Raw genomic sequence first — 27,319 nt, 5'->3', positions numbered from 1 at the left:
CTCGAGGACTCCCCCCCCCTGAATAGGGGTCCCCCTTCAGGAAGATGATCCTTCGAGTGTCCTGCGTGTGTGAGCGTGTGTGTGTGTGTGGGGGTCGAAGCGAGAGATAGCATCGCCCGGAAAGGATCGCTTGCGCCGATTGCCGTTGTGACGCATGCGAGTGCAGCGACCGAATGGGAGTGTGCGCGTTAGAAAAGGAAGGCAAAAGAAAATGGCTCACAACGCAACAACCGTAGCCACGCCCAGCAGCCACGGTCCGGTGATCCGGTTCGGATTGGTTCTCCTGCTGGAGTGGTTCCTCTCTTCAGCTCGCGAGCAGCACTCGAGTAGGAGTCTCGTGTTATCCTTGCGTTTGTTTTGAGATTTTCCATTTTTCCCGCTGAGTGTGCGGAGACCTCTCGTGTGCGAAAGGGGGCGCTCTCGCTCGGGCGCGTGTGCTCGAAAAGCGGATGCGTTCTCTTGGCGTTTCGTGCGTGTGCTGAAGGGCGACACGAGCAAGGATACGCCAACCGTTGAAGGGCCAACCCAAATGAGTTGGCAACGGGGAAAATTCGAGAACCGCTCGTCACCGTGGATGAGTGAACGGGAAAGAGAGAGCGGTGAGAAAGAGAAGGCGATAGTACACGAGTGAGAGAGAGAGAGAGAGCGAGCCAAGTGGAAAGCTGTCGGGTGTTGTTTTCTTTTGCCTTTTTTTCCCTCGCACCCGTAGACGCTGACCGGGCCTCGAGTGCCGTGCAACGAGTGGGCACTTACCTCTCAAGTGAAAACATAATTTAGTTACAGTCAAGCACAGCTTCAGCCCGAGACGGACGATTCCGCCCGCCCGGATCAGACGCGCGGTTTTTCTTTTGCGAGAGTTGTGAGGAACGTATGTCCCCGCACGGTGTGTGACCGAGAGTTTGGCGTGAATTTAAGCATTGAAACGATAATACGACAATTTTTTTTTGTATAACACAAGTGCCAAGCGCGTGAAGTTGTGAAAACGGCAGTTCGTTTTGTGTGCGTGTTGTGTTAGCTACTCAAACCCTCAACCGAGTGTTCTAAACCGTTCCGTGTGACGTTGGGGAGAGAAAAAAAAACCTTTCAAGACAGGCGCTCGATCGATTGCCAAGGTGGCCACCGAAAAGAACGAACCCGTGGCCGGGGCCACCACCGGTGGACGCTCCAGTCGGTCACCCTCATCGCAAGGACCGGTGGAAAACGCTCCACAAACACCTCCGGCGCGGTCCGTCACCAACACGACGGCTGGCGTGGCGCCCGGAAGTCCCAGTGAGACGGCATCCAGTCCCGGGCAAACCGTACTTCCGGAAGGACCCACCATCATGGCCGGCCCGACGGCGACGGCTCCGGTTCTGACCTGGTCGCCGTTGCTTTTTCCACCGTGGAACACGGCCCTTCTGCCGGCTGCTTTCTATCCCGTCGCGGCTCTGCGATCGTTACCTGGGTGAGTAGTTTTTTTTAAATGTTTTTTCAATATATGGTCAAAGAGTGTAATAATGTAGTAATGTTTGAAATCCTCTAAACAAGTTACAGTAAAATAAAAGACAATAATCATACATTTTTATCATCAATTACGTTAAAATTACGTTAAAAAATTAACGTCAATTTTGCGTTTATTCAATGGTTTATCAACGATTTCAACGTGTTCATTTTACTCATGTATTTTGCAAATTCTGTTTCACAAATTATTTGATCCTCTTTTACGCAGTCCATAACTCATTTATTGAAGCATAAAATAATCCATTCACCTTGCATGGCAACCGTGATCGCTCAAAAAGCTAATCCTCCATCCTACCGTCTGCTCAACGCATACTTAGATCCGACTGTATCAAAAAGATCCAATTAAAATCCCATAAATCCTTCACACACTGGCCCAGCGCGCGGCTCTAAATGGTTCCGACAAAATGGGTCGCCTCCGCTGACCGGAAGTGCCGTCCGCATCGTTAATGGGCATTACCGAAGGCATCCTTCCTGCCTTGGGGCCGTTTACCGCCGTGGAACGGGGTGGACTATTTTCGTTTTTTTTTTTCGATTCGATTTATAATTTTGTTTCCTCCCGGTAGCGATGCAGCCGGCGCGCACGAGGGCTTCGCTTCCTGCGGCGCGAAGGCGTCGTAGAGAAGCATAAGCTGATTATTTACTGCATCCGCCGATTACGTACCGGACCAGATCCGTATCGAACTGTCCTCGTGTCCGTGCATCCGGTTGAATGCTCTTTTTTTTTCGTTCCTTATTCGTACACCGGACTCACGCAAGAGCCCACTTCTGTGGGTCGGATTTTCCGCCCAGTAGGAGGTCCGGAATCGATGCAGGATGCGCCCGTCGGTGAACGATTCGCGTTTGTGTCTATTTGTGTCGCTGCGCAGGATGGCCTTTTTTATTGGCAGTTGGCGATTTTTTTCCTTTTCGTCTTTTAATTTTTCAAGGGGATCTGCCTCTTTTCTCGATTGCAGCGATTGCTTTAGAGAATTGATTGCAACTCGAATCCAGGAAATTGTCGCAATAAATTTAGCTTAACATGACTGCATTAGAACTGTGTGCTCAAATAGAGATCAAAGCTTATCAAAATAAAAAAAAACTTTGCGGAACTAGAGAGTGAACTACAGAAATCCGTTGGAAGTTTTAGAGTTCTATTGGAAAATATGAAGAAAGAAGAGTTTTAAAAATTACTTTTGCACAGAAAATCTATCTCAAACGTATGCTTTTTAAAAAGGCACCATTATGACTGCAAGTCAACGTGAAACTTGTATCCTATATAGGTTGCAAAGCGAAAAGAAACGTACTCAATCTTCTACAGACAATCTCCTAAGCCACCAGGACGACTTCTATCAACATGGGCCAGCATCACGGTGGCCTGCTCTGTGGTGGTACAAATTAGCATAATCAGCTTTCGGGCCGATTTTCACGCTTGTCCATTTTTCCGATCACGTGATTTTGACACTTCCACAGTGATCCTCGCCGCACAAGGTTCTCGATTTCAAGCCAACAAGGAAACGGATCGGTAACGGAGAAATGCATGCGAGGATCGTGTCCAACAAAAACTGACAGGCTAAGAGATCAGTGGCGATGGAAATAATAATATTTTGCTCCTTAGCCGCCTTTAGGTGTTGTTCTAGCGTTACTTTACGCACCTCTTAGCTTGGAAATGGTTCTCTTTTGCTGTCCTTAAGGTGTCGTTTCGGTTAGCAATGAGACTAGAAGCGAGGAAGAAAAGCAAGGCGACACGATAGGTGCGTCGGAAATACGGGAAAATCCCAAATCCTGCCGTGCACCTTGTGCTGCATGTTGTATTTAAGTGATGCTGAAGGTCCTAGATCGAAAGCGGACGCTCTCTCTCACCACACCTGTTGGTAGTGTCCTGACCTGCGCCCTGAACGCACCGACGATCAATCGAGTCGAGGGAGGATAATTTATGCCGAATGCCTCCATAATCATTATAAATGCAAATTAGGAAATACGGTGATCCGATGAAGCCGGTGCTTGCCCAGAGCTTCTCGGTTGGATTCGTCGGATCTGCTGAAGAAATTCAAGAGCTCCCGCACCGGCCTAGAAGAACACACACCCACTCACACACACACTCACACACACACCAGCGAAAGGACATGCGGGTGTTGGTTGGTACGTAAAAAGGGAAAGAGCACCAAAAAAGAACCTCGCAACTTTACTGTCGGAAATTCCGGCACTTTTCATCGCCATCGTTATTAGTCCTTTTGTTACGGGTCACGTTCTCGGGGGCCAGGTTGAAGCGGGACAGGTTGTAGAAGCCTCGGCCGGCGACGGCGCAGAAGAAACCCGGTGGCTCCTTGAAACCGGACCCAGTGAGCTCACGGTGCCGAACGCTCCGAGAGTGGCCACGAGGTGGCAAATTTACATAAATTTAGTTTTGCCCAAAAAGCAACTCCTGCCGCACGGTGTGGCGGTGGAAACGGGACAGACTTGCACCCGTCTTTGGCGGAAAACACGTCCTCGACGATGCCCCGGTACCCCGAATCCACAGGGGGAACCCCGGAAATGCCGGAATTTCCCAAAAAGCCGTTCCTGGCGATGTCGTAAAATCCACCAATCCTCACCGTTCGGTTGGGATGCGAGGAATAGAACCTTCAGGATCGTTGGCATCGATCCGGTGGTGAGGTTCGGATGGATTGAATGAACGGGGCACTTGAATTTTTGAGCCGATGGTGGGTAGAAACGTCCATCACCGTCTGGACTCTGGGAGGCAAGGTACAAAAAATGGTGGCATTCGAAGTGGTTTTGCGCTGTTTAGCTGTAGAAAAACCAACAGCAGCCCTTAACTGGAGCTAATGAAGCTGGACCTTCGATCGATATGGCGGGACCTATTGATAAGGGGTAATAGCGAGCAAGAGAGGTGGATCGGTAAAAAGGACGTTTGTGCCATCGCCAAACTTCAATGGCGATATTCAATCTATGGGACGTAATACTTCGGATCATCTTCAGCTCGCTACCTAACCCCATGTTATCTTGCCCTTTTTAGATGTACACAGCCTACTACGGATTTGGTGGGAATTTCCCAACAGCAAGGACTTTTGCCCTCGAGGTACTCAAGCTCCGGCAAGGTAGTAAGTGGGAGGCAAATATACCCATAACTCCCGATTACTTGTATGGGCAAAATGTTTGTATTTCTTTCGAAATAGCCAGCTCGTAATGTTGCGCTTGCCCCAAAAACCAACACGCCACGTTCGGAAGCCTCGGCGTTCGGATTATCTGTTTGATCTTCACCATTTCGGAACGCACATAAAAAAAAGGATATTAATTACCTCATCACCGGTGGCTTATGATCTCTTTTCAATATTTGAAATGAGTTTACGGGGCCTCATCTCGCACACTGGGTCCAATAAATCGTTGAATGATTTTAAATTAAAATCATCCACCACCAGCAGCGGCCGGGAGCTGCCCAATAACGCGCGACCTAACCTCAATGTCGTGACCGCTGTCATGGCATCCATTATGGACCGACACAAAGCTGAAATTAAAATCCAATCAAGCTACCGGGTTGCCCGGGAAAACGCAGCCGATCCCAAAAAAGGTGCCAGAATTACGCCCACCGGAATATAGGCAGCCGCGCTTTTTTGTGTGCGTGCGTTTGTTTCGTTTATTGCCGCTAACCCGAGTTTATTCTTTCACCAACTGAATAGAATGCCAGCGCTTTCGTCTCGCCCTGCCCGTGGTGTCGATACCCATTGTTGACGCTTTCTTTTCATCCGCCATCTTTCATCCTTTAGGCGTCCTTTGATTCGGGCTTGTTGTTTTTTTTTTTATTTCTTCTTTTCCAAGCTGCGCAGCTTCCTACAGTCTCCATTCTCTGGGTCAGCCTCAGTTTGGGGGAACGTTAGTTACGTTGATCCGGCGGGAAGGGTTTTTATGCAGGAAAGAGCGTCAACGCGAGATTGGGTCAGAGATTATGTTGTCCTCGCTGGTTTTCCACAATAGGTGCCCGGTTAATCGGAACGGTGGACGCATTAAAAACTACAACAGAAAAGCAGGCTACACCGCCATGACAACGCTTGACAACGGTTAATAAATCATAATTCGTTTCTCGGTCGAAGGAGGTGTTTTTATTAGCTTTTTTTCTTTCTTTCCCTCGCCCTCGCGTGGAGGTGGTGTTGAAGCGATAAACTAATGATTAGCTTCTCGATGGTGTGTTTGATGGCCCATTTGGGGTTCCCATCCTGCTCGGGGTGAAATGAAATCATGGTCTGATTAATGCTCTCCGGATCCCTTCAACCCGCTCTGCTGTAACCACGCAGGATTTCTCCGGCAGGCTTTGATCGGATTAATTGAAAGTGATGAAACTCGATGCGCCCGCTGATTGACGTGTGATCGGGCGAAAGGGAAATTTTATGGAGGTCATTTTTTGGATTGAAAATCCCTCCGCTTGGCGAACGTTTCGGTTGCATGAGGACCGTGATATGATTATCAATTACTCTGTTTTAAAGCAATCTAGAACCAAGTCTCGAGTTTAATTTCGTGCTCGCTTCGCATTTGCAGGTTTCTCGACAGCATGAAGCTGCCGCAATCCCAACGCACCGCCGGAACCGGTGCCGGTTTTCGCATCTGCAACCTGCTCGAGCTGGATAGCGACAAAAAGCAGCACGGGAAAAAGCGAAAAAGCTCCTACCCACTTGAGGACACCGTCGCCCTCCAGCGTTCCCGTGATCAAGACGCGGACGAAGCAGACGATGAGGACGATTCCGGGACGGCCTGTCCCGATGGATCCTTAACGCGACGAAGTGGCACAACGCTCTCGCAGGAGGACACAAGTAGCAACCCGGATCTGCACGCGTGCAGTGCTGCCAACAGTGACGATGACAGCCGGCCCGATGGTAGGGGAGCACGAGGAGATATCGCAAGTCGGAGTCAGGACGATCGAACCAGCCCGTCTGCCGCCAGTGGTGACGAAGGCACCAAACCGGCGCTTGGTTTAAGGACATCAACATTGGCGGAAGATTTGCACGCCCGATTCGGGTATCCTGCGTTGCATCCGCACCTGCCCCATCAGCATCCTAGTCAGCATCTTGCCCACCAGCAGCATCAGCTTCATCATCATCATCATCACCATCAGCATGCGGCACATCTGCATCATCCGCATCATCATCCTTCGTTGGCAACGACACCACCGAGTCATCACAATCCGCACGCCCTTTTCGGTGGTAGTGGGCGATCCTGGCCGTATGATAGCTGCAATACCTTAACTGGTAAGTGTCTGTTTGTTTTTTTGTTTTCAATGGAAAACATTTTTTTATTACGGGAATTGATTACATGGGAAAATGGCGAAAAAAAAACATTGGCTTACTTTGATTCCGTCGGTAACTTTTTTTTGTCGACTCTTAATCCTGCCTACTTTGATATTGCGGAATTATTTGGGTTCTGTTTTTGGATTACCTCACCCAAGCACATCAACCGCATAGGGCTTTGCTTTCTCTAAAGTTCCCTAAAATCGGCCTTAACATGATCGGATGTTCACCACTGTTTAGATGATCGGTTATACTTCAGGGTCAGGATTAACAATTTCTCTCGTTTGACCGCTTCCGCTATTCCCAAACGGTTGTTAGACGCTTATTGCTCCAGATTAGTTCCCAGATCGCAGAATATCCGCGTGGCAAATAATCTGCGTTTTTGCAAACAATTATTGATGTAGTCCCCTTGTCAGTTGAGTGACTTCCCAAGGTAGCAAGGAATCGTGCCCATTGCAGCTGGCTGCTTTGGTTTCCATAATGGGTTCCAGCTAGCTGACCAGCTGGACGTACTGCTCGCCTCCAGGGTTTCCATTGCGGCACAAGCCATTCAAAAAAAAGCAGCCCCGAGAACGTAATAACAATTAGCCGCAGCACAACCGCGCCGAAAAATGACACGCCACAATCGATTCGTAATCGATACGACAGTTACAACGGCAGGCCTCAGTCCGTAATAGCTGTCCGTGGGTTGATTTACAACTTCCGGGCCGTGCATCCCGGTGTCGTCCTGGGCCAGTACGCCTGACTCTCTAGAGCACACAATATCAATTAGAAATCAATCACCAGCCAATGACAAAGCGAGTGGTCCTTCATGGATTCTCGTTCCAGGGATTTCGAACCAAGCTGCCCGGCTGAGGGTTACATAACCTCAGCAAAGCGAAACGAAACGCAGCCCGATGGAATACGGCACACCTTTTGGAAAAGCGACCGGCTTGTCCAATCCGGAACCGGAACTGGCAGGCCGCAACGAAACGTTCGCGCTCGGGGTTCCCTTTTGCGTTGCTTGCTTGCAAAAAAGAAAAGGGAACCCATTTTGAGCTGCCACGGTCGGGGTTTCGGTGTAGCTTTGTGTCCTTTTTTTGTCTATTTCGATTGTTATTTCTCTCTCGCTTCTTCTCTCACGACATATTCAACATTGCAAGAGCCCGAGCAAGCCCCGGGAAAATGACAGTTAAATTGAGGTGTGATCGTTGCTGCCATCATGCCGGGACCTATTATGCGCTAGTTTTGGGTTAGGAGACAAATCTTCAGTTCACCTACCGAAGGGGGATCCGTTGTTTTCGTGTGCAGCTGTTACGCCGGGCCGGGGTTTGCCTGATTTTTTTTTGTATTGTTCCCCCGAAAAAAGGCTTGAGCACAACAAATCTGATGGCTAAAGCCACGGTGTTAACACAACGATTTTTACTTCCAGCGTGTGTTGTTTGTGTGTGTGTTACTCTTCTTTTTCAGTGCCACTCCTGCCCATCCATGCTTATTTAGGGATGTTTTATCGATCGAGCCTTTGTTCGGTTGGTGTGGGTTCTAAAAAGGCTTGAGGGGTCCTAGCGCTTAGAAGGGCGCTTCACGATTGCAATGGCAATATGAACACAAATTCAGCCGTTGGCTTTGTTGGCCCTCAGCCTGCACGAAACTGCAGCAACCGAGTTTGAGTTCGAGAGCTGGCGCACTCGCGCAAGGACTCATTCCGTGTGCTCTCTACCCTGGAGAGCTTGTTTGTTTAGGGTTACGCAAGGAGATGATCGGTTAAATGTGGGCACTTGAGGGCGCTGAGGGAGAGAGAGAGGGTGCAACTGCACCCAAAAGGAAGGGAAAACCATCGACGCGGCCATTTTGGAATGCAAATGTTTATTGCGATCACAAATCCTCGGTTGATAGAACCCGCTGAAGAGGCCGGGCAGGGATTTTAGCGTTTTAATGGCTCTCTGTCGCATCCTGGGAAGGTGTGACGAACGAGTAGCTTGGCTGGGTGCTAGGATTTAACGTATCCTTGAATTGAAGAGCCACAGGAAAGCGGGATTGCTGAATTTGGTTGACAAATTGTTCGAGCTCAGGGGTTGCGATTAGCATTTGGAAATATGCAATTTTATATCGTTGAAGGGGTAGTTACAGCATGGTGTGATGTTCTAACGTCGATTTCAGAAATTTGTCATGCACATTTATCGCCAAACACCGTGTAGTGTACCGTCTTGTTTGAGCAATCCGGAAGTGTTAGCGATTCATTTTCTCATTTTTAATTCAGCTCTTTATAGAGCTATAGCTCTTATAGAGCGGTACTGTTAAAATATTAATAGCTTTCACAACCAAATAGCATACATTCAGAGACGATTGTATTACTGGGTTTAGATATTGTGGCTCTTTTATGAATATTTTACCAATGTTTCTTTAATTAAAAATTTGATGGAATTGGTTAATCCGGTTAGAACATTGTCATCTTGACATACTTTTTGAGAACATTATAATCTAGTTGATGCATCAAGCATGTTTTTCGGTACTGGCATAGAATATTTTGCCCTGAGTGAGAGGATTGAGAGAGACAGAGAAAGCATCAGTGTGCGAGAAAGAGAAGGCACGAGATACAAAGCAGGCGGGGTAGAAAAAGGGGCGTGATTCGGTTGAACCTTCAAACATCCTCGCATCATCGTTACAAAGGACTTTTCGTTCGTGAAATTAGCCCTCTATTTTGAAGCAAACGATTGAGAGAATTTGTACTCAACGGAAAGTGGCACAGAGAGAGTGAGTGATAGAGAGAGAGAGAGAGAGAGAGAGAGAGTGCACCGAAAGGAGGGATCAATTTATATTTACTCAAGGATTCAAGTTTTTGTTCACCGAAACCCTTCGAAATGAGGGAAAGAGTTGGATTGCTAATGGAATCGGCGGGAAAAGCCACACGGTGCCGAACCTGGAAAGGCTGCCGTTCTGGAGGAGGAATATAATTCCACTTCCGCCAGTGCATTAATAATAAACTCGAATGTCATTTATCAACTTCTCCGGAACCGCGCCATTCTCGCGACCGGGCTTACCTTCCTCTTGTCTTTTTATCTTTTGCTCCGTTGTTTGGATAACCGGAGAGGGCCAACCGCCTTTCGGGTGAAAAGGGATGACCACCGTTCACCGGATGGTGTGTGTGTGTGTGTGTGTGTGTGTGGGAGGGAGGGGGGAAGTGCGGCCATAAATTACATCCACCCGTGGTTGAACCGAGCGCAGCAATTTCCATTTCCGGTATCTATTTCCTATTGTTCCGCTGCGCTTTGGGTTCCGTCCCGCCACAAAAAGGACACCGGGAAAACCACCACCAGTCGCTTTCCCTTTATCGAGGTCACCGGAACAATGCGCCCTGTACCCGCGGCGAGATCGTGCTGTGCGTGTTGCACACCTTGCAGGCGCAGCATGTCGTCCTTGCGTGGGTTTGGTTCGCCTTCAATGCAACAAACAAAACAAAAGGGAATGCAAAATTAACGGAACACAAACAGGACGTCCGGACACACAGCGAGGCGGGAAGTAGCGTGCACTAATTGATCATATCCTTTTGCCGTTTTCCTTTTTCAACTCAACAGCATGCCATCAGCAGGCGGCCCAGCAAGCCCACCAGCGTTTGTTCGCCCAGCAGGTCAGCCCAGCGGACAGTACTTCGCCGGTGCACTCGGAGCGGTCCTACATCGGCAGCTCGAGCCTACCAAGTCTGGCAGCGACCGGATCGACCGGTGGCCCTGGGGATCTCTCCTCCAGCCACCTGGCCGCGGTACGTTCCGGTTCCGGTATGCGAACACCGAGCCCTTCCGATTCGGAACGAGGAGATCCACACCACATGCACGGTGACGCACACACGGAAAACTCGGACGACGTCGACATCGAGGAGGGATGTGATGACGAACTGATCGATATGATCGAGGACACGGATGATGGCGGATTGACGACGGATCGAGGCCTTCCGACGGGTGGAATGGGCCACAAAAAGCGCAAACGGCGTGTCCTTTTCTCGAAAGCACAAACGTACGAACTCGAGCGGCGGTTTCGCCAACAGCGCTATCTTTCGGCACCGGAACGGGAACATTTGGCCTCTCTGATCCGTCTCACGCCAACGCAGGTGAAGATTTGGTTCCAGAACCATCGCTACAAAACGAAACGGGCCGCGCATGAGAAGGGCGCACTCGATCATCATGGCGGCCATGGACCCGGTGGAGCTGGAGCAGGTGGTTTACCTTCACCGAGACGAGTCGCTGTACCGGTGTTGGTGCGTGATGGAAAACCCTGTCTCGGTGGAGGCAAACAACCGCACGAGCTGTTGACGGGAGTTCCGGCTGCTGCTCATCTGCAGTTGCCGCCAGGGTTTCAGCACGCGAGCCTTCTGCATCATGCGGCTGCGGCAGCCGGGCGTTGGTGGTCGTAGGCCTGGCGTAATCGTCCTGTAAATTGTAAATATGAAACTGGTGGGTAGACCCACTGCCCTTCGACTCGATGGATACGTGTTAAATGTTTGGTTAGAGGGTAGGGCCGAAAAGGCCATCGCAGGACTGTGGAATTCAACGCACCCGGCGCAATATGTAACATACGATCAAGAGCAGGGATGGGTGTACTAAGGTGTCTCAGAACTCCACCACGTTGGAGAGTAATTCTGCCGAAACCCAAGTAGGCGTAGGAAAACGTGGAACCGTAGTAGCCAATGGAAGAAGAGTCTATTATATTTAAATATGGTTATAGTTAATTTATGTAGCACTCCGACTAGAGTTAGTTTCCGACTAGCACGCGGAACAGATGTATCGATTGACGTACGATTTCGAAAAGCAGGAGAAATAAAAAAAAGTTAGCTGAAATAAATGCAACATTGATGTTATTTCTTCACCGTGTTAAAACTAAGTGGCTTCAAAAATAAGCGAATTCTACAACTATGACGGCCTACTTGGATTGAGAAAGGTACATTTAATGACACACTTTTTTGTCCAAGACACCAGCTCCTTTGACCCGAATTCCACTCATGCTCAAGAGCACCAAAAACACCAGATTTTTCCCAATGGACATGAACGGTTGGCATGATTTATTGTCGCGGCATTTTCCTTCCAACCGGGCCATTCGTTCCAGCCAAGTGCGGAACGCTTCAAGTTTGAGCCGGAAATCAGCAGAACTTTTGATCGGATATTTCGGACAAAGTCCTTCCGGCCGCCGGTGGACAATGATGCCCGAATGTCAAGCGTTTTACGAGCACGGTCCGGTCTAAAACGTGTACAAAAAGGTCATCACAACAATGGCAACCCCCATCGCCCGGAGCCTTTGGCCGGAAACGGAACAGGGACCTTTCTTGCTGAAGCCAAATGGAGGAGAATGGGAAGAAAAAACGGATTCGCTGACAGGAGAGAAAAAAGTCAACCAATAAAATCCATTCTTCTTAAGACGGCGGCGGCGACGGCGGTCGAGTCCTATTGAAATGGAGTGTTCAAAAGTCGAAAAGTTGATAAACCGGATGCAGGATTGCCGTTCGGTGAAGGTGCAGCGGCACGACAGGATGAAAACTCTCGTTGCAGGGGTGGATTAAGCATCGAGAATTGACTTGGATTTGTTTTTGTTTTTGCAGTTTGATAACCAGTAATCAAACAGATTGGTATCGGTTTCAGTGAAAACGGAACTTTCTCTAAATACTGAACATATATTCAGAAAACTTTTCGTTTGCTAAAACGTAAAAAAGCATCAACATAAAAGCCCAACAAGGGTAACACTTTCCGAACAATGTCGCAGCGGGCAAAAATTGCTCATAAAACATTCCCAAAATCCCACGCACGTGATACCTTTTGCTCGTTCTCTTCAAGCGGCACATCCTTACAATGGGAACCTCATGTGAACCTCTCCGTGCAATGGAGTATTTTTTTTTGCTCGCTCTCCTTTGCATCCACCCAGCCCCGGCAAGGGGATTCGTTTACTTGTTGACCCAAAAGGACGTCATAAAACAGGACAAAGCGCCCGGCAAAGTAGCCGTACGTGCCATCCACTTGAGCCCGCTTGAAGTGCAACGCGTGGAAACAGGTTTCCCGTACCGGAAGTCGATCGAAACCGATCAGTCATTTGATTTTGTTAGCTTTGAAATGGATCCGAATGGGCATTGAAGGACGTGAGAAAGGTGCACCCTTGCGCAGGGTTTATTTTTCCTGCCCGAGGCGTCAAATAGCGATAAAGGTAACACAATTCTGGCATTGGATAGACATACGCCGTGATGGGAATATCGCCAAAAAATGCAGCAGTTCGTGTCCAGGATGGGCTCAAGCAGCAGATAAGGATAGCAAAGATTATGCGCCATGTCATCCATCCCTGACCACTGCGCGTTGCTGGTCATCCTTACCGACAGCCTTATCGATGCTTCCCACTGGTGTCCAGCCATTCACATACTCTCGAGATAACAACCTTTTCATGTCCACTTTACTTCCTCAATCGATTTGTGCCACTCGGGTGGCATATGATCAGGCAGTTTTTGAGACGTTTCCTGTTTGCTTTATTTAGTGTGGTTAGTTTTCATTCATACCGAGCCCGTCCTGGGATGCTTCCGAAACTGCTTTAGTACTTTATTTCCGTAAAAATGTTTAACGTTAATAATGCGAATCATTTTTAATATATTTCAAGTGATCCATTCTGATATAGTAACCTTGCGCAAATCCACACCAAGGATTAGAACCTACAGCTCACCCCGACACAGTGTGGCACACAAAAGGATCGAACAAAACGGAGCTAATCTATCCTTTTTTTTGCCACCGAATCCAGCCGCTGGAATGCGCAACGCAACCGGAGGAACTTCCGCCGTCCCACCCCAAAACCCGACCTACCATCGCCTCCCGCCGCCCATTGTGCGCATAAATTCACATTATGTTTATGATCCCGCGTGTCCTCACGGTCCTTCGTCCTCGTACGAGTATCCCGGAGTCAGCTTCCCCGAAGCGGAAGCGGAAAGGAACCAGCTCGAGCAGAAGCACTGGCGAAGAAAGGGCAAAAAAAAAGGCAACGGAAGGGTGGCCAGGCTGATCCGCCCGTGGTCCCTGCCCGGGTGGACAACAAAGGAGCACATCCTCGAAGTATCCCTTGCATCGCGCATCGCTATCTCACACTCCACGCTTCGGTTGGTTTTTATGACTTATGACCTTCCATTCCATTAGGACTATTATTTTTACTATCATCCTCGCCGTCGTTGTTGTTATTCGTCTTCATTCGCTTCCTCCCAGGCTCTCACTCTCTCTCTCTCGCTTGCCATTCCCACCCATCGGCTTGTAACAATGAAAAATGATCGGAAAAATATGCTTTTCCCTGCCTTTTTGGGTATCATTTCGGGTGCTTGCGGTACGTGCTTCTCGCTTTGCGATGCTTTTCCCTCAGTTGGGTCTGAGACATCACAGCGCGGGATTTACGGGGCCGAGATTTACAAATCGTTCCCCCTTGTGGGACTGATTCACGGTAAGGTGGCGTAGTGTGGTGCGCCCTTTTCGCACTCATCTACGGGAGGAGGACTGCTTTTTTGCCAGAACCAGGCTTGTTGTGCTGTTTTGCAGATCCCTTGACACCCTGCTCGCGAGAACCGTGCCCTTATCTTGTAATTCGAGCGGAACGCGTTCTAGTGGCCGGTTCATGGTCAACCGTTGCATGACTCCACTATATGTGGCTTTTATTTTTAACGCAATGACATCGCCATTGGGTATTTTTAACGCACCCGTAGCAGATGTGCGCCTTTGCAAAGCAGCGACTGAATTGATAATTACTTTCGGAATATCCAAAGCAGTTTATCGCGCTTGATGGTCGTGCGGTTCGAGAGGGTTTTTTTACAAATGTGCTATCATTCCAACGGCGATATGTTTGTAGTATTGTCTTTCTTTTGCGCTTCAGACTGAGCGATAATTGTTTGGGATTTCTAACTACTTCTGACTACGATCAGTGTGCTTCCGATCGTCGACCAGTGAACTGATCTTTTAATAGATTTTCTCCAACAAGTGCCATGAGATCCTCGTGTGTGGTGTTTATTGCTTTAATTTGTGCCGTACAGTGCCAAACGTGGGACAATGTTAAAGCTACCCAGTCAAATGCGACGATGGAGACACGCTTGCTGGAGCAGTTGAGTCGGCTCTCGGAGATGCTTGACAACAAAATGGAATTTCTAAGCAGCCAAATCGAAGAGCTGAAAGTGGGCATGAGCGATGTAGTGCGCAAGCCAAATGGAGCATCCATAAATGCGTCCACTGCGGATGGTACATTGGGTATCAGAAGTAGCCCTTCGGCTCCAACCGGCTTGGACTCTCAAAGTGTCGCCGAAATCGATGCCAAACTCAACACGACACAGAAATCTCTCGACAAGTTGTCTCAACAACTGCTCAACTTTTCGCTGTGGAGCACCCAGCGATCGTCCTTGTTGGAGCAGGAATCCGCCCTGTACTTCATGCGCCCGGTTCAGACTTATAATGCGGTCTCATTCGTGGTGTCGCGTGACCTGACAGACAACCACGGTTTCGGTGCCAATTGGATCGTTTTCCAGCGGCGCTTTAACGGTTCGGTTGGGTTCTATCGCAACTGGACCGAGTACGAAAACGGATTCGGTGACCTGCGGGGTGAACATTGGCTTGGTTTAAGCAAGCTGCACGCGATCCTGGCGACTCGCCAGCACGAACTGCTCATCGTGTTGGAGGATTTCGAGGGTGTGATCGCGTACGCGCACTACGACGACTTTCAGATTGGAAATGCGAGCGAGAAATATGCCATCAAATCGGTCGGCGTGTACCAAGGGACGGCGGGGGACTCCTTTTCGCAGCACAAGGACGAAAAGTTTTCAACGTACGATCAGGATAACGATAAACACACCACCAGCTGCGCTGACTGGGCCCGTGGAGCGTGGTGGTTTTACAAGTGTTTTCGAAGGTGAGTGTACGAAGGAAAACTGCTCATAAGGGGTGAGTTATTGTTACTTTTTTTTACAGCCATTTGAATGGGGAATATTTGACGGGGAAGCAACCTAATCAACACGGCATCGCGTGGGTCACGTTCCGAGACTCGTACTATTCGCTGAAGAAGACGAAAATGATGGTTCGACCACTTCCTTGACGACGCGAAAGGAATAAACCATTTTTTTTGCTAATTAGGGATTTAATGTAACTTTGAATAAGCCTGTTATGTGTGTGTGGTGTATAAAAGTGTTGTATACTTTGCATCCTGTTCGCTCAACTGTCAAACGAGCGTTGACAGCTCGCGTTCCGAATATCCTTTACCCTACATTGCCCGTAGTAGGCTACGTGAACGAGCGGCCACATTTATGCTTCCGCACCCTATCCCACGGCTGCTTTGCCGGTTGATGGGAAATCGTATCCGAACATCCTGCCGGAAGTTGGGTCATAAAAATGACAGCCGTCAGATTCTGCCCACCCTCGCACACACTTTTGTGTGCCTTGTCGTCCGCGCCAGGGCGAAAGGATGGATGGCGTTTTTATTGAAAATCACAGCCACGAGGGTAAAACAAAGTAATGGATGACTGAGTTTCCCGACGCCTCCCGGCTCGGCCACAATGCCGCTGGCCTAACCCCACGCAAAGGCGTAGTGTTATGCGACAACCAGCACCCCTGCACGCCAAGCGACCGGTGGCCATAAACTATGGGTAATTGAGTTTTAAAGTTGATTTTTCAATTGATTGCACCCACCCACCCTGGGTTGATTGTGGCACGTGCCGCGTTGCGCAAACAGATTGCTGACTAATAGACCGTCCTGCGCGCATCCTGTGGGTGTGTGCATCGGGCGATTGGGCGACGTAATTGAAAGCTGATGAAAAATCACCCACACCAGGCGGGTAACCGCCAAAAAGCCGTGCGGTTAATGGGTGGGAATTCAATGGTTACACCCGGATCGCCGGAAGTCGAATAATTTGCTAGATAGGGCATGAGAAAGGGAGTAAATTCGACGATGGGAATGACAACGGAGGCATAGTTTGTGGTGGAAAATTTTTAATATACCAACATAAAGCAATAGATAAAAATCACTAAACATGAGTTAAACAATACACATTTATCAAAGGAATAATTTGAAAATAGACCCACAATGCTCTGCTAGAAAAGTACCTAATGATGTCATAATCGAATGTCCCTTATTTTTAAGCAAAAAAACGCTTTCGAATAATCCAAACATGACGTGATGCACCTGGACCAATTCTAATTTTCCTGCTTTGTCGAGGCATACATTCAGGTGGCGATCAGTCCCATTTACAAGAGGGTGCTAATTTCCCTTTTCCAGCTGATCTACAAAAGCCAGTCCTCAACACGAGCGCAGTAAAAGGCATCCTCCCTAGTATTATATTTATGCAGGCGTTTTTTTTCTGCTTTTTGCAACCAATTCCCGATAACCAAAAAATAAAACAGTCATATCATTAGTCATTGAATCATCAACGCTTGCCTTCCTAGAACACCCTGGCGTGTGGGTGCAGCTCGCGCACGCTAATTGACGCCGAAGAAGCACCACCATCCTGCGCGGTTCCGTCCTATTTTAAATACCACACAAACCGAACGAACGATCCCTACTCAGGGCTCCCCTTGGCTGTTTGACCGTCGTTTCGTGACAGGGATGCGCCTTTCACGTGGCCACGTGACCGCGTGGGGAAACAAAACTCAAAGTCATCATTACGGCACGCCGAAGAGGAAGTGCTTCAAACACCCTCCAAAGGCACGTGACGAGCGGTTGTTCGGCAAGCAAATGTGTTGGCGCGAGCGCACGCGCGCACACACAGTAAAAAGCGCTTCAATGCAGCTGCCCATCGCGATAAGAGCTGGAGCAATGGGAAGAACCTGAAAAAAACTGGCCATTTGCATGCTCGAAGGCCATTCTGGTGGCCCATTATGGGCAGTCGTTTGGCTTGACGATAATAATAGAGGTTTTTGGTGGTTACGAGCTGGAACGATGCCTCTCAAACGTACGCCGGAAATCTCAGTTCAATAGGTCAGTCCCGTGTACAGTTTTGTTCCCTGGACGTGAGAGAAAACTTCGATCAAGTAGGCCGTGCGTTTGATGAGTTGCATTTCGTGTGCGTAACCGCCTGCTTTTTCGGAAGGACATTTCACGTCGTATCTAAAAAATGCCATACAGAAAATTCAAATTTGACAAAACGCTTCTGCACTACGCTCTTCTTAGCTCCTTTTTGATCGTACCGATCGCACAACCACTTGGGCACGTTTTCGTACGCGGTGCTCGAAACAAACATTCCACACATTTGATACGAATGCAGCGCAAAAGCTCATTTAGAATTTGAACCGGAACACCACCACCTGCAGATACTCGAGCACAAAGAAAATCAAATTATCCTAATCCCCTAGCTGCGCGGGCTTGTCACAGTTGCCAGCCGTCCCGGAGGTACACGAAAGGGATTTTCGACCGGTAAAATGGTGAGACGAATAGTAAAGGGCCCGCCATGAAATACGCTCCCGGACATCCGGACAAACCTTGGCCTCGGTCGAATTTGCATAGCAATGGGGCTTAAAGCAAATATCAATTTGCTCGTTGTCACAGGCGGTAAAGGCCGCACGGACGTTTAAATTGTTTTTAGCTGATCGGAAGTGCGTATTGGTTTTCCTTTTTTTTTTAAATGCTCTTTTTGTGAGTACGCAGGTGTAAGGAAAAACAACTTATTAAAGCGTAAATGATGACCGCACTCAATATATTCTCGATTTCGCCTTCGTAACCAGTTGAAAATCTAAAGCGATTTGCTTTTTTACACATTGTTAAATACCGCTGAGTGCTGCTTCAATCGGTAGAAATTAATGAGATCATTGATTCGTTAAAAAAGGAGAACATTATCAACAGCTAGTTGCCGCTGGTTCCGGTTCCGATATGCAAACAGCTCTTCATCAAGCGAAAGAAGAAAAAAAAAGCACCCTTCGGTCCTAATACTCCAACGCCCTCAGATTTCTCACCCTACCAGGCAAGCATCGAGCCTTTTTCGCCCTTTGTGCTATTGATATCTATTGTTCATCATTAGTTATTTCACTAATCACGTTCGTTAACACGCTCCGTTCCTCCCTTGTTCCATTGTTCGTTTGGTGGTGAATGAATAAGTTTACCGAAAAAAGCAGCTGCTTTCCCCCAATGGACGTGGGTGAACAAAAATCTCCGAGCCAAGATATCACATCGACGCAAAAAGGGCGTTCAGGCACGTCCGTGCGAAGGGTTTCTCCCTGCTGTGTGTGTGTCTTTTTCTTTTTCGCCAACGCCACCCTCTTCCCACTTCCCCTCCCCAACGGGTGTGGCATCCCCGCGGGGATAATGATGATGATAACTTTATTTTCGCTGCCGGTCCTAGGATTGGCTCATATCCGGTTCCGGCCTTCGGGCTCCATTCATGCCGTCATATCCGAAATGTATCGTAGATGCCGTGAAAGGCGCATCGACGGCGCATTCGCGGACTCCGATTGCCGGTTTCACTTTCTCCTTCGCTTGGCGTCTCGCTTTTCGGCGCTTTTCCGTCCTGTTTCCGTTTTTCTCGATTTCTCACTCTACGATGCTCGCTTTCCGTCCGCAACCGTTCCAACGCCTGCTGGGATGGTTTCGTACGGTTACCAGGGAAATGCTCCTACCGTCAAAAAAAAAAAAATGGCCACCAATCACGAACCGGGAATGGTGAGATTCTCTTTCCCGGGGACTTTTGATTCCGTTTGCTTTCAGGACAGGGGGAATCAATTCACCGGTAGATGGGGAGGACGATTTTCTTGAGTATTCAAATTGACATCACGCCGACAGTGTCCTGCTTAGCAGGACACGAGCGGTCTTCCCGTGTATTTGTGCAATAAAAACAGCCCGTTTTCGAGGCTGCCACGCAGGAAGGAACGTTCTCCAAAGCGTACGTTCAAAGCGAGCCCTTTTTTTTCAATATATTTAAATTAAGTGTCCCGCGCGCGGCTGCCGAGTTGAAGGAGGGTGCACGAAAAAAGCAAGATTGACAGACAAGACAGCGGTACGATAAGACGGAGGGACTGTAGAAAAGCTGTGAGAGATACAACAGGAAACATTATTTGAATACGAAACCGAGAAGCCATCTGGGCGAAGAAAACTCTTTATACTGTACTTCCTCGACGATAAGGACGACATACAAGGATTACGATGCAAAACAACCATTCGATGAACGATTTTCCAGCTCTGACTTACAAACTTGTGACAAACCGTGCTCCTGTTAAAAGAAAGGAGTCCCTTTCGAAAGGGAAGGATTCGTAGTTGAAGAAAGGATGAAATCCCTATCAGCTCACCCCACGTACCCCGGTTGAGCAGGGCTATCGTGCCGATCTGTTTACGATAGCGAGTTAATGGCTTTGTAATTGCGTGTTTATTTTCCGCAACGGAACTCAACCCGTCCACCCTCGCAATCGGATCGGAAGGCGCAAAAAGGCTCGGGTGCGTTTGTGCTCCCTGACCGGAAGAAGGGTCTTTGGAGTTGATGATAACGAAGATAGAAATCAAGCTTCATTGGTTGATTAGCATCGCTATGGTTCCGCAATTGTTACAACCAGTCACTCGCTACATTGTAGCTCAAAGCGCACAAAGCAACATGAAGACAAATATCTTACTCCGGATCCGTTATCGGGAGCGGTTAATCGGATTGGAAATTGACGGATCCAATTCCCCGAAGAAAAAAAAACATCCCCGAAATCGGAACATAATCTTGCGCTTATGGTACGCATCTTCACACCCTCGCACTTGGGAGAAACCACCACGGAATTCAATTGGCACCCTCGTGGTAATAGCGTGTAACAGTTTCCCGATTGTACTTGCGATCCTGCGATTTCCTCCTGCGTGTCGGCAATCGCATTGCGTTGTTGTGTCACTTTTCGTTTATCCCTTGTCCGGGCGAGCAGGAAAACAAACTTTTTTTTCCCGCCGGCCCTGCAGGACCCTGTCGGAGAAAAACTGTCAATACCGGCGGTGGCAAAGGAAAGCAAATCCCTGGCCTCGACGGCCGTATCCTTCCGCTGTGTATTGTGTCGAGTTAATTGAATCCTGTTTATTTTGTTGCCCCGTACGTGTGTCTTAAACTTGTGCCGGTGGCAGCTTATGTTTGTGGCGGGGGGTTTGTTATTTTTTAGATTATCCAGGGTATGCAATTGCCAGCCTGGGAATGTTTTTTTTATTCTTGTGAAATAATACAAAAAAGGAATGCTTTGTGACGAGACTTTCTATGAGTAAATTAATCAAAAATTGGACGCTCTAAAGGGTGATGAGAAATCTTTTCCTCTCCCAATCATCAACACCACAAAAGTCAACTCCCAAATGACACCGAACGGTGTCGTTTTTATGTTCGAATTTCCCGCCACGCGGGGGTTAGTCGATCAAAAATTCATAACACCTCTAATGACGCTGTTTAACGGCTTCCTTTCATCGCATAACATTATTCCACCCACTTTCGATGTGGGAAGGACATTTGTTGCACGCGGTCCGCAGTCGGGGTGGTTTTTCCGCAAACAACACGCGCCTTAACAGCCGTGAAAAGTGACGCACGGTGCGTAATAAAATCGGAAAACCCTCCGAGAGTACGAATCGTGTGGTTGTTCATTCGCGCTCGTAGGGGAGTATGGAGAGTGATAAACAGAGAGAGAGAGAGAGAGAGAGCGCGAAAAGCGGCTGGGAAAACCATGGTGGGATGATTATATTTACACCCAAGCCCCGTGAAGGACGAACCGGGTGTCGGGTGTGGGAGTTGGGAGACGAACAATATGTTTCCCATCGGAACCGGCGGGTTGTGGGCGTTTGCTCCCAAACGTTTCAGAAGCTCGCCAAGGGAAGGGAAAGTTTTCACAGCCCTCTGTTGACGCGATCTAAGCAACCCGATTATTGCGGTTGCAAACGGTTGCCACCAGCAACCGTCGCCGCCCACTAAAGGGAGTACCGGCCGTGTAAATGTCGAAATTTATTTCTATTTCGAACACAACTTTACAACTCCCGGACGGGTGGGTTCTAGTGAGGGGATTAATTACACCGAGCACACGTTCGTAGAGGGGTTTTTGGCCATTCGTGGGGTGTTGTCTGTGGGTGAGTTTATATCAACCTTATGCAGAGCTGAAATGTGTCAATGAGACGAGAAAAACTCCCGTAAAAGGCAGAGAAAGATAGAGTTTAATGTTGCGAAGAAATAGTAGATGTTTTGTTATTATCTTTTTCTTACTAATATGTGTCTGAAGGCATGTGCTATACCTTCTCTAACAGCTTCAAAATTACAACTTAATATAAAATGGGAAGAATTATTTTAAATATTTTTATTGAGATATAAATTCTTGCACCAGCAAATAAAAGCTGAAAAGTATTTTAAAAAAATAAAGTACAATATATTTTAAACTTCATAGGATGAAGTCGCCTTAAAAACAACGATAAAACATTGTTGAACGAGCTGAAAAGAAAAGGGGATGTTTTAAATTAGGTGTGACAGCATGAGAAGAAAAAGCCACCCGATTTTGTTGCAAAACGTCGCAAGAAAAGACACGAACGCTCGCTTATGAGCGTGAAAATTGCGGCAGACTTTTCCAAGACTTTCTCCAACCTCCAAAACCTGCCTTCCTTCTCGCCAATGGAGCGCATCCTCTTCATGCGGTCTTACGCCCCTGGCGCGAGTGGCGCAGTGATTCCCTGACAGCCGATTCAATATGAAGGCGAAGGATTTAAGCTTGATGGAAAAGTGGTTAGGGAAGATGATTTTTATTAGATTTGTTTTCTCATCAAATGAAGGCGTTGAGGCGCTTGGGCACGAGGCGAAGCGAAGGAAACTGACGGGACTGGTTAGATGGATTCGTTTTATTTTTCGTGTTCTTTTTTTCCTTCACTGCTCCCGCCACTCTACGCTGGCTGGGCGGAAGTATTAGCGTTGAGAAGATTGTCTTACAAACTGTGAGACGGAAACGTAAAGCGAATCGAGAAGAGAGGGTTGGATTGGGAAAAGTGAAATGGATTTAGTTCGATGGGCAGTTTATGAAATGGTGTGATTTAGGAGAGTGTCTTTTAAACACACGAATAAACGTCAGCTTTTTTCAGATGTTTGTCGATGAAAAAAATAAAGGTTTGTAGTTTCAAAAATTAACTTTATTTTGCATTATTTAAACTATGTTTTTTTTAGCTTAACCCTGTCTTTGTGGGTATAATACATTTCTACGCTCGAATTCCTCCGTATTTCCATTCATTATACACGTTCAGTGACGGCTGTCTAATGCGCTAACCTTCTGGCCAGGACTTTTTGACTAACGGCTCCTTCGACCCACGCGGCCACCGTAAGCAAATTATCCCGAGCCAGGATCGGGCTTCCCAGCATAATTAACCGACCACCGGCGACACCAGGCATTACCGACGATTATGGCAGCTTAAGGTAATAGAGGCTAACTTACACGAAACAAAACAAAACGGTTTATCACTTTCATTTCCGTCAAACGGTCTCCCATGGCAACGGTGGCAAATTTTCTCACACTAAGGCAGCATATAACAAGCAACAATAAACTAAACGTGTTTGAGCCGGAAAGTGCCACCGGAGCCTCGCGAAGGTACGCTTTCTGTCTGTTCCTGCCGGCAATCTGCCCGAAGCTCGGGGTCCAAAATCCGATAAGAAGCCGCAGCTCATCCTTCACCTTAGCCTAGGACCTTCGGTCGGGTGGTTTTTTCTCGCCTCGCAACGATTCCTTTCAATGCCCGTTCGCAAGGAAAGCGGCAGGAAAGCGCGAACGGAAGGAAAACATTGCAATTATCGGATTGCATTTTTTCGAACGCAAACACCGCAACATTGACCGCAGGGTTTGGCATCACACAAAGAAAAAGTAACACCGAAAGAAAGCACAGAAAACTTAGGAAAACGATGGCAAACGAATCAGAGTAGGCAAAGACTGGCCGCGACGCTCCTTTTCGACGCTGGGAGGCGCAATTGCGATCGTCGGAAAAACTTTTGTCACCGTGTCCAGAAAATGATTATCGGCAATTGATTGATTTTCTCGTTTCGTCTATCTCGCACCTTCCGTTCGGCCAGGCTCGTCGTTCGGTGTAGCAATAATGGCAACGAAGCGGGAAAGCGAACGAACAAAAACAAATAAGGGTGCTAAGCCGAAAATTGATCCTATTAAAAGTTTGGTTTTTTCAATTCGATTGTTTTCGACGGCTCGTTTATTTTCTTTTTTTTTTGGTCAACGCTCACGTCACAACTTTTTGTTTGATTTTCCCATTAACGCCTACGATACTTTCAATGGAGCGTGGGAGTAGACAAGGAAGCAGGCCACCTGTGAAATGGTGCGAAATTTGAGTCAATCCTTGCCCGGATGCGGTTTGGTTTTGTCGCTCGAATTCTTCGTCCATTGAGGATTCCATAAATGGAGCAAAATGCTTTATACATCATTCTTGAATGACTGTCATCATGCTAGAGACGGAAGCTCGCTCAAGCCGTTGTTCGCTTTTATTTTTGATCATACCGAATGTAGCCAGTACGATGATTTTTATTCGCCATACGCTAGTCATTGGTATGGTGGTACTAAAAAAAAAAGAAGGCCAAATTCATCAAGCTACAACACGCAGCAGTAGCGCAATTCCCGAGAGACGAGCGGCAACGTCTAAGACAGGGCAAGATTTATCTTGCTCCAGTTTATCACTTAATTAACACGTTAGCACGTGTAAATGATCTGCTTGTTGATAATTAATTGACACCAAAAACCGCCATTCGTTGCTCGAACCCCGCCCTGGTATAAATCTGTTCCGCCTCTCGTGGAGTTTATGCGCGAGCGAACGCAAATCCTTGGCGTATGGCGAAGGTTCCGTCAAACGTAGGCATTTTCTACAGTGCAGGCCAAAATAGTTGCCACTGTGGGGTGGGAAAATCCTAAAGGTAAAGAGAAGGTTCATTGTTGGAGAAAATCTGCGCTCTTGTTACTGAAAGAAAAAGGATTGTTTTTACATTGTTTGTTGTCTTATTGATTCGCCAAATTATTATTGCAAGTATTCTCGATTTGATTGATTGATTTAGTTGTAAAATTGTTGGTCCTTGTTAAATGCTGCGTTTCATACAAAAAAAATGGATTAATGAGTTGTTTTAGCTGTTCTTTGCACTTTTTTTTATTCTTATAAAAAGGACGTCTATATCTTTAAAAGGTGTGCACTGTACGTAGCCCTTGGTAGGTTTCTTTCCAACTTACTCCCCTCAAACAAGAAAAACACGGCTTTACAGCATGCTCGGCAAGCAGCTTTCGTCAGCAAGGGTGTATCAAATCGTTCGAGGCCAAAGGGAGACCAAGCCCTTGCCGTCAACACCCACCAGTAAAACCGCCTTCCAACGTGGAACAACTTTATTAAATTTGTACCAAATCCCTTCACCACCACCGTACGTTCGCTCTGCCACGTCCCGGCCGTTTTACAAGCACCTTTCGGAGAAGGCGAGAAGTGAGGGAAGAAACACGACGGCACCGGACGGGAGACGTGAAAACCGTGGGCGAGGGAAGCCCCAAAGCGAAATGAGGTGTATTTTCATCAAACCACAAAATGAATATATAAATAATCCCCGAACGAATGACGGTTCATACACTCGCGCACACGGCACCAAATCCCTGAGCGTTTCCTTTCCCCTGATGCGATGGGAAAAGAGCAAAAAAGGGAGAGTGGTGGAATGAAGAAAACAAAAATGGAGAAAAAAAGACGCCAAAAGGAAAGCTATGAGCACCGGGCTCGATAATAGAGTGAAAGGATGCTTGAATCTGGCGAGGCACTCCTTACGCAGGCGGTGGAAAAAGTGGGACGGCAGGAGCGCCCTGGGGGAAGGGGAGGAGGGAAGAAAATGGCGTCTGAAGTGTACTTCTCCGGGCATGCCTGTACGGACGGCTCCAGCGGCGACCAGAGGAAGGTGGCCCCCGGAACCGGAAGGAAGTCCGCCATTTTGGGGTTTTCGTTTTCCGTGCGGGGTGAGCGAGAAAAAAAAACGCCAAAATTTCAAACCAGTCGACGAAGTTGTTATCGGTCCTGGGAAGGCACTATATTAGGCGTGAAGAGAAGAGTCTTTCGAGAATTTGGCTGGCGCCGGTAAATGGAAACAGGCCAGTGCCGTGGAAATGTTGGCGTTTTAAGGATATCACTTTAACTGGTGTAAAACAAAATCAATACATTGCTGGAATGAAGTAACAAAGAGCCAGGTTGCGGAATGGATATTAATGCAAAATTTTAACGCCAAAAAACAAAAAGAAAATCAAGTAATTGAAAGAAACCTTCTATTCGGCGATGCGTTAGCTGATCTGTTACGGCACGAGTCCTTCTCGATGGGCGATTGGATTGTGCACGCACGATAAAACTGTCCACCGCAGCAGAATCGTTCACCACCGGACCGGGCTGGTGGCCAAAAACGAAAGCGGTGGTCAACCAAAAATCAAGATGAAAAGCAGTGCAAAGCTTTTTGCGCTACCGGCGGCACAATTTTATTATCATTCATGCGTGGCACCGAAGCAAATGTACCATAAATTATGCATTCATGCGTCGCAAACGTTTCGAGCTGTCCTCCCTCTTGGAAGTACCCTGGCGGGTGGGAGAAAACATGTGGAATGAATAAAAAAAGAGAGGGCGTCGTTCAATGTTTGGACATGGTGAAATACCCAGGACAAAAAAAAATGAGACCAGCTTAAAGATTGATGCTACAAATAACTGAAACATGCCCACCGTCAACACTGAATGAAATAAATGGGCAATGAACATTAGCAGCACAATTGGCTGTTACTGCTGGCGGCGCAACAAGAATGGGTGGAAATGGTCTGTTTTTTGGGACAGAAGAAAAAAAAATTGCCGAAATCTGCACGCGATTAGCAGAAGAGCCCTACATACGGCAAATAAACTACGAGGGCGGGCAGAGCAGTTAGAGGCATCAATTTAATCAATTTGTCAGAGGGTTACTGCTGTGGTGGCCGGCAAGGGTCATACTCAGGCGCCCCTACGAAATGGGAAAAATTATTGATTTGGTTCAGTATATTAGGGTTTTTTTAGGAAAGAAAAAACAGGAAGGGTTGGAAAAATGTACTTTTATTCATATCTTAGCTTATCGTTGTTTAGCATAGCATTTCATCAGTAACAGTTTCACACCATCGCCATCTACTGATTTGATCATCTTCACATCTTGCTTTCGCCCTATCATGTTGGGTGTTTTTTTGGCTATGATCAAAAAGCTTTTGATCAGCAAAACGCCAGGTCAGTAGGATGTCCTCATCGGTGCTTATCTCCATGGCGACCACATTGTTGCCTAGCACCCAAAACCGGCTGCTTTTATCTGCGAAACCGCCCGTGAGTTCATCATAGCAACCCAAATGTCCTCCGCAAATCCAGCAGGCAGATAAAAAAAATAACACATCATCCGTGTCCTGTGGAGCGATGAACTTCTGCCCACGCTTGCTTGCTTGCTTAGGGCGCCAACAAGAGGCCAACAACGCATTAGAATGTGTTGACCAAATAGACCGGAAAAAGTGATTTCTGAGCTCATCGTTACGGCCGGCTCGCGTGATCAGCGTCTCGGGCGTTTTTTTTCTTCTACATACGCGTGTCGCTGGACGCGTCCTTCAGCACCCTTCCAGCACTCGCACGTGTACGAGTCAATCCCCCGGGCT

The 27,319-nt window shown here is 47.7% G+C and overlaps 2 protein-coding genes across 2 annotated transcripts; both read left to right on the top strand.

The window, feature by feature from the left end:
• The first annotated feature begins 1,322 nt into the window (after positions 1 to 1,322).
• LOC128720051 (homeobox protein vnd-like) lies at positions 1,323 to 11,139 on the top strand. The gene is made up of 3 exons (XM_053813697.1): positions 1,323 to 1,444; positions 6,007 to 6,713; positions 10,307 to 11,139. Exons 1-3 carry the CDS (start codon positions 1,323 to 1,325, stop codon positions 11,137 to 11,139), a joined length of 1,662 nt encoding a protein of 553 aa, XP_053669672.1.
• A 3,534-nt stretch (positions 11,140 to 14,673) lies between these two features.
• On the top strand, positions 14,674 to 15,816 carry LOC128732241 (microfibril-associated glycoprotein 4-like). The gene is made up of 2 exons (XM_053825413.1): positions 14,674 to 15,626; positions 15,686 to 15,816. The coding sequence occupies exons 1-2, from the start codon at positions 14,713 to 14,715 to the stop codon at positions 15,807 to 15,809; spliced, it is 1,038 nt and encodes a 345-aa protein (XP_053681388.1). The 5' UTR covers positions 14,674 to 14,712; the 3' UTR covers positions 15,810 to 15,816.
• The last annotated feature ends 11,503 nt before the right edge of the window (positions 15,817 to 27,319 follow it).

This window comes from Anopheles nili, chromosome 2 (assembly GCF_943737925.1).
Source record: "Anopheles nili chromosome 2, idAnoNiliSN_F5_01, whole genome shotgun sequence".
Taxonomy (NCBI): Eukaryota; Metazoa; Arthropoda; class Insecta; order Diptera; family Culicidae; genus Anopheles; species Anopheles nili.
This window is presented reverse-complemented; position numbering and strand designations above follow the sequence as displayed.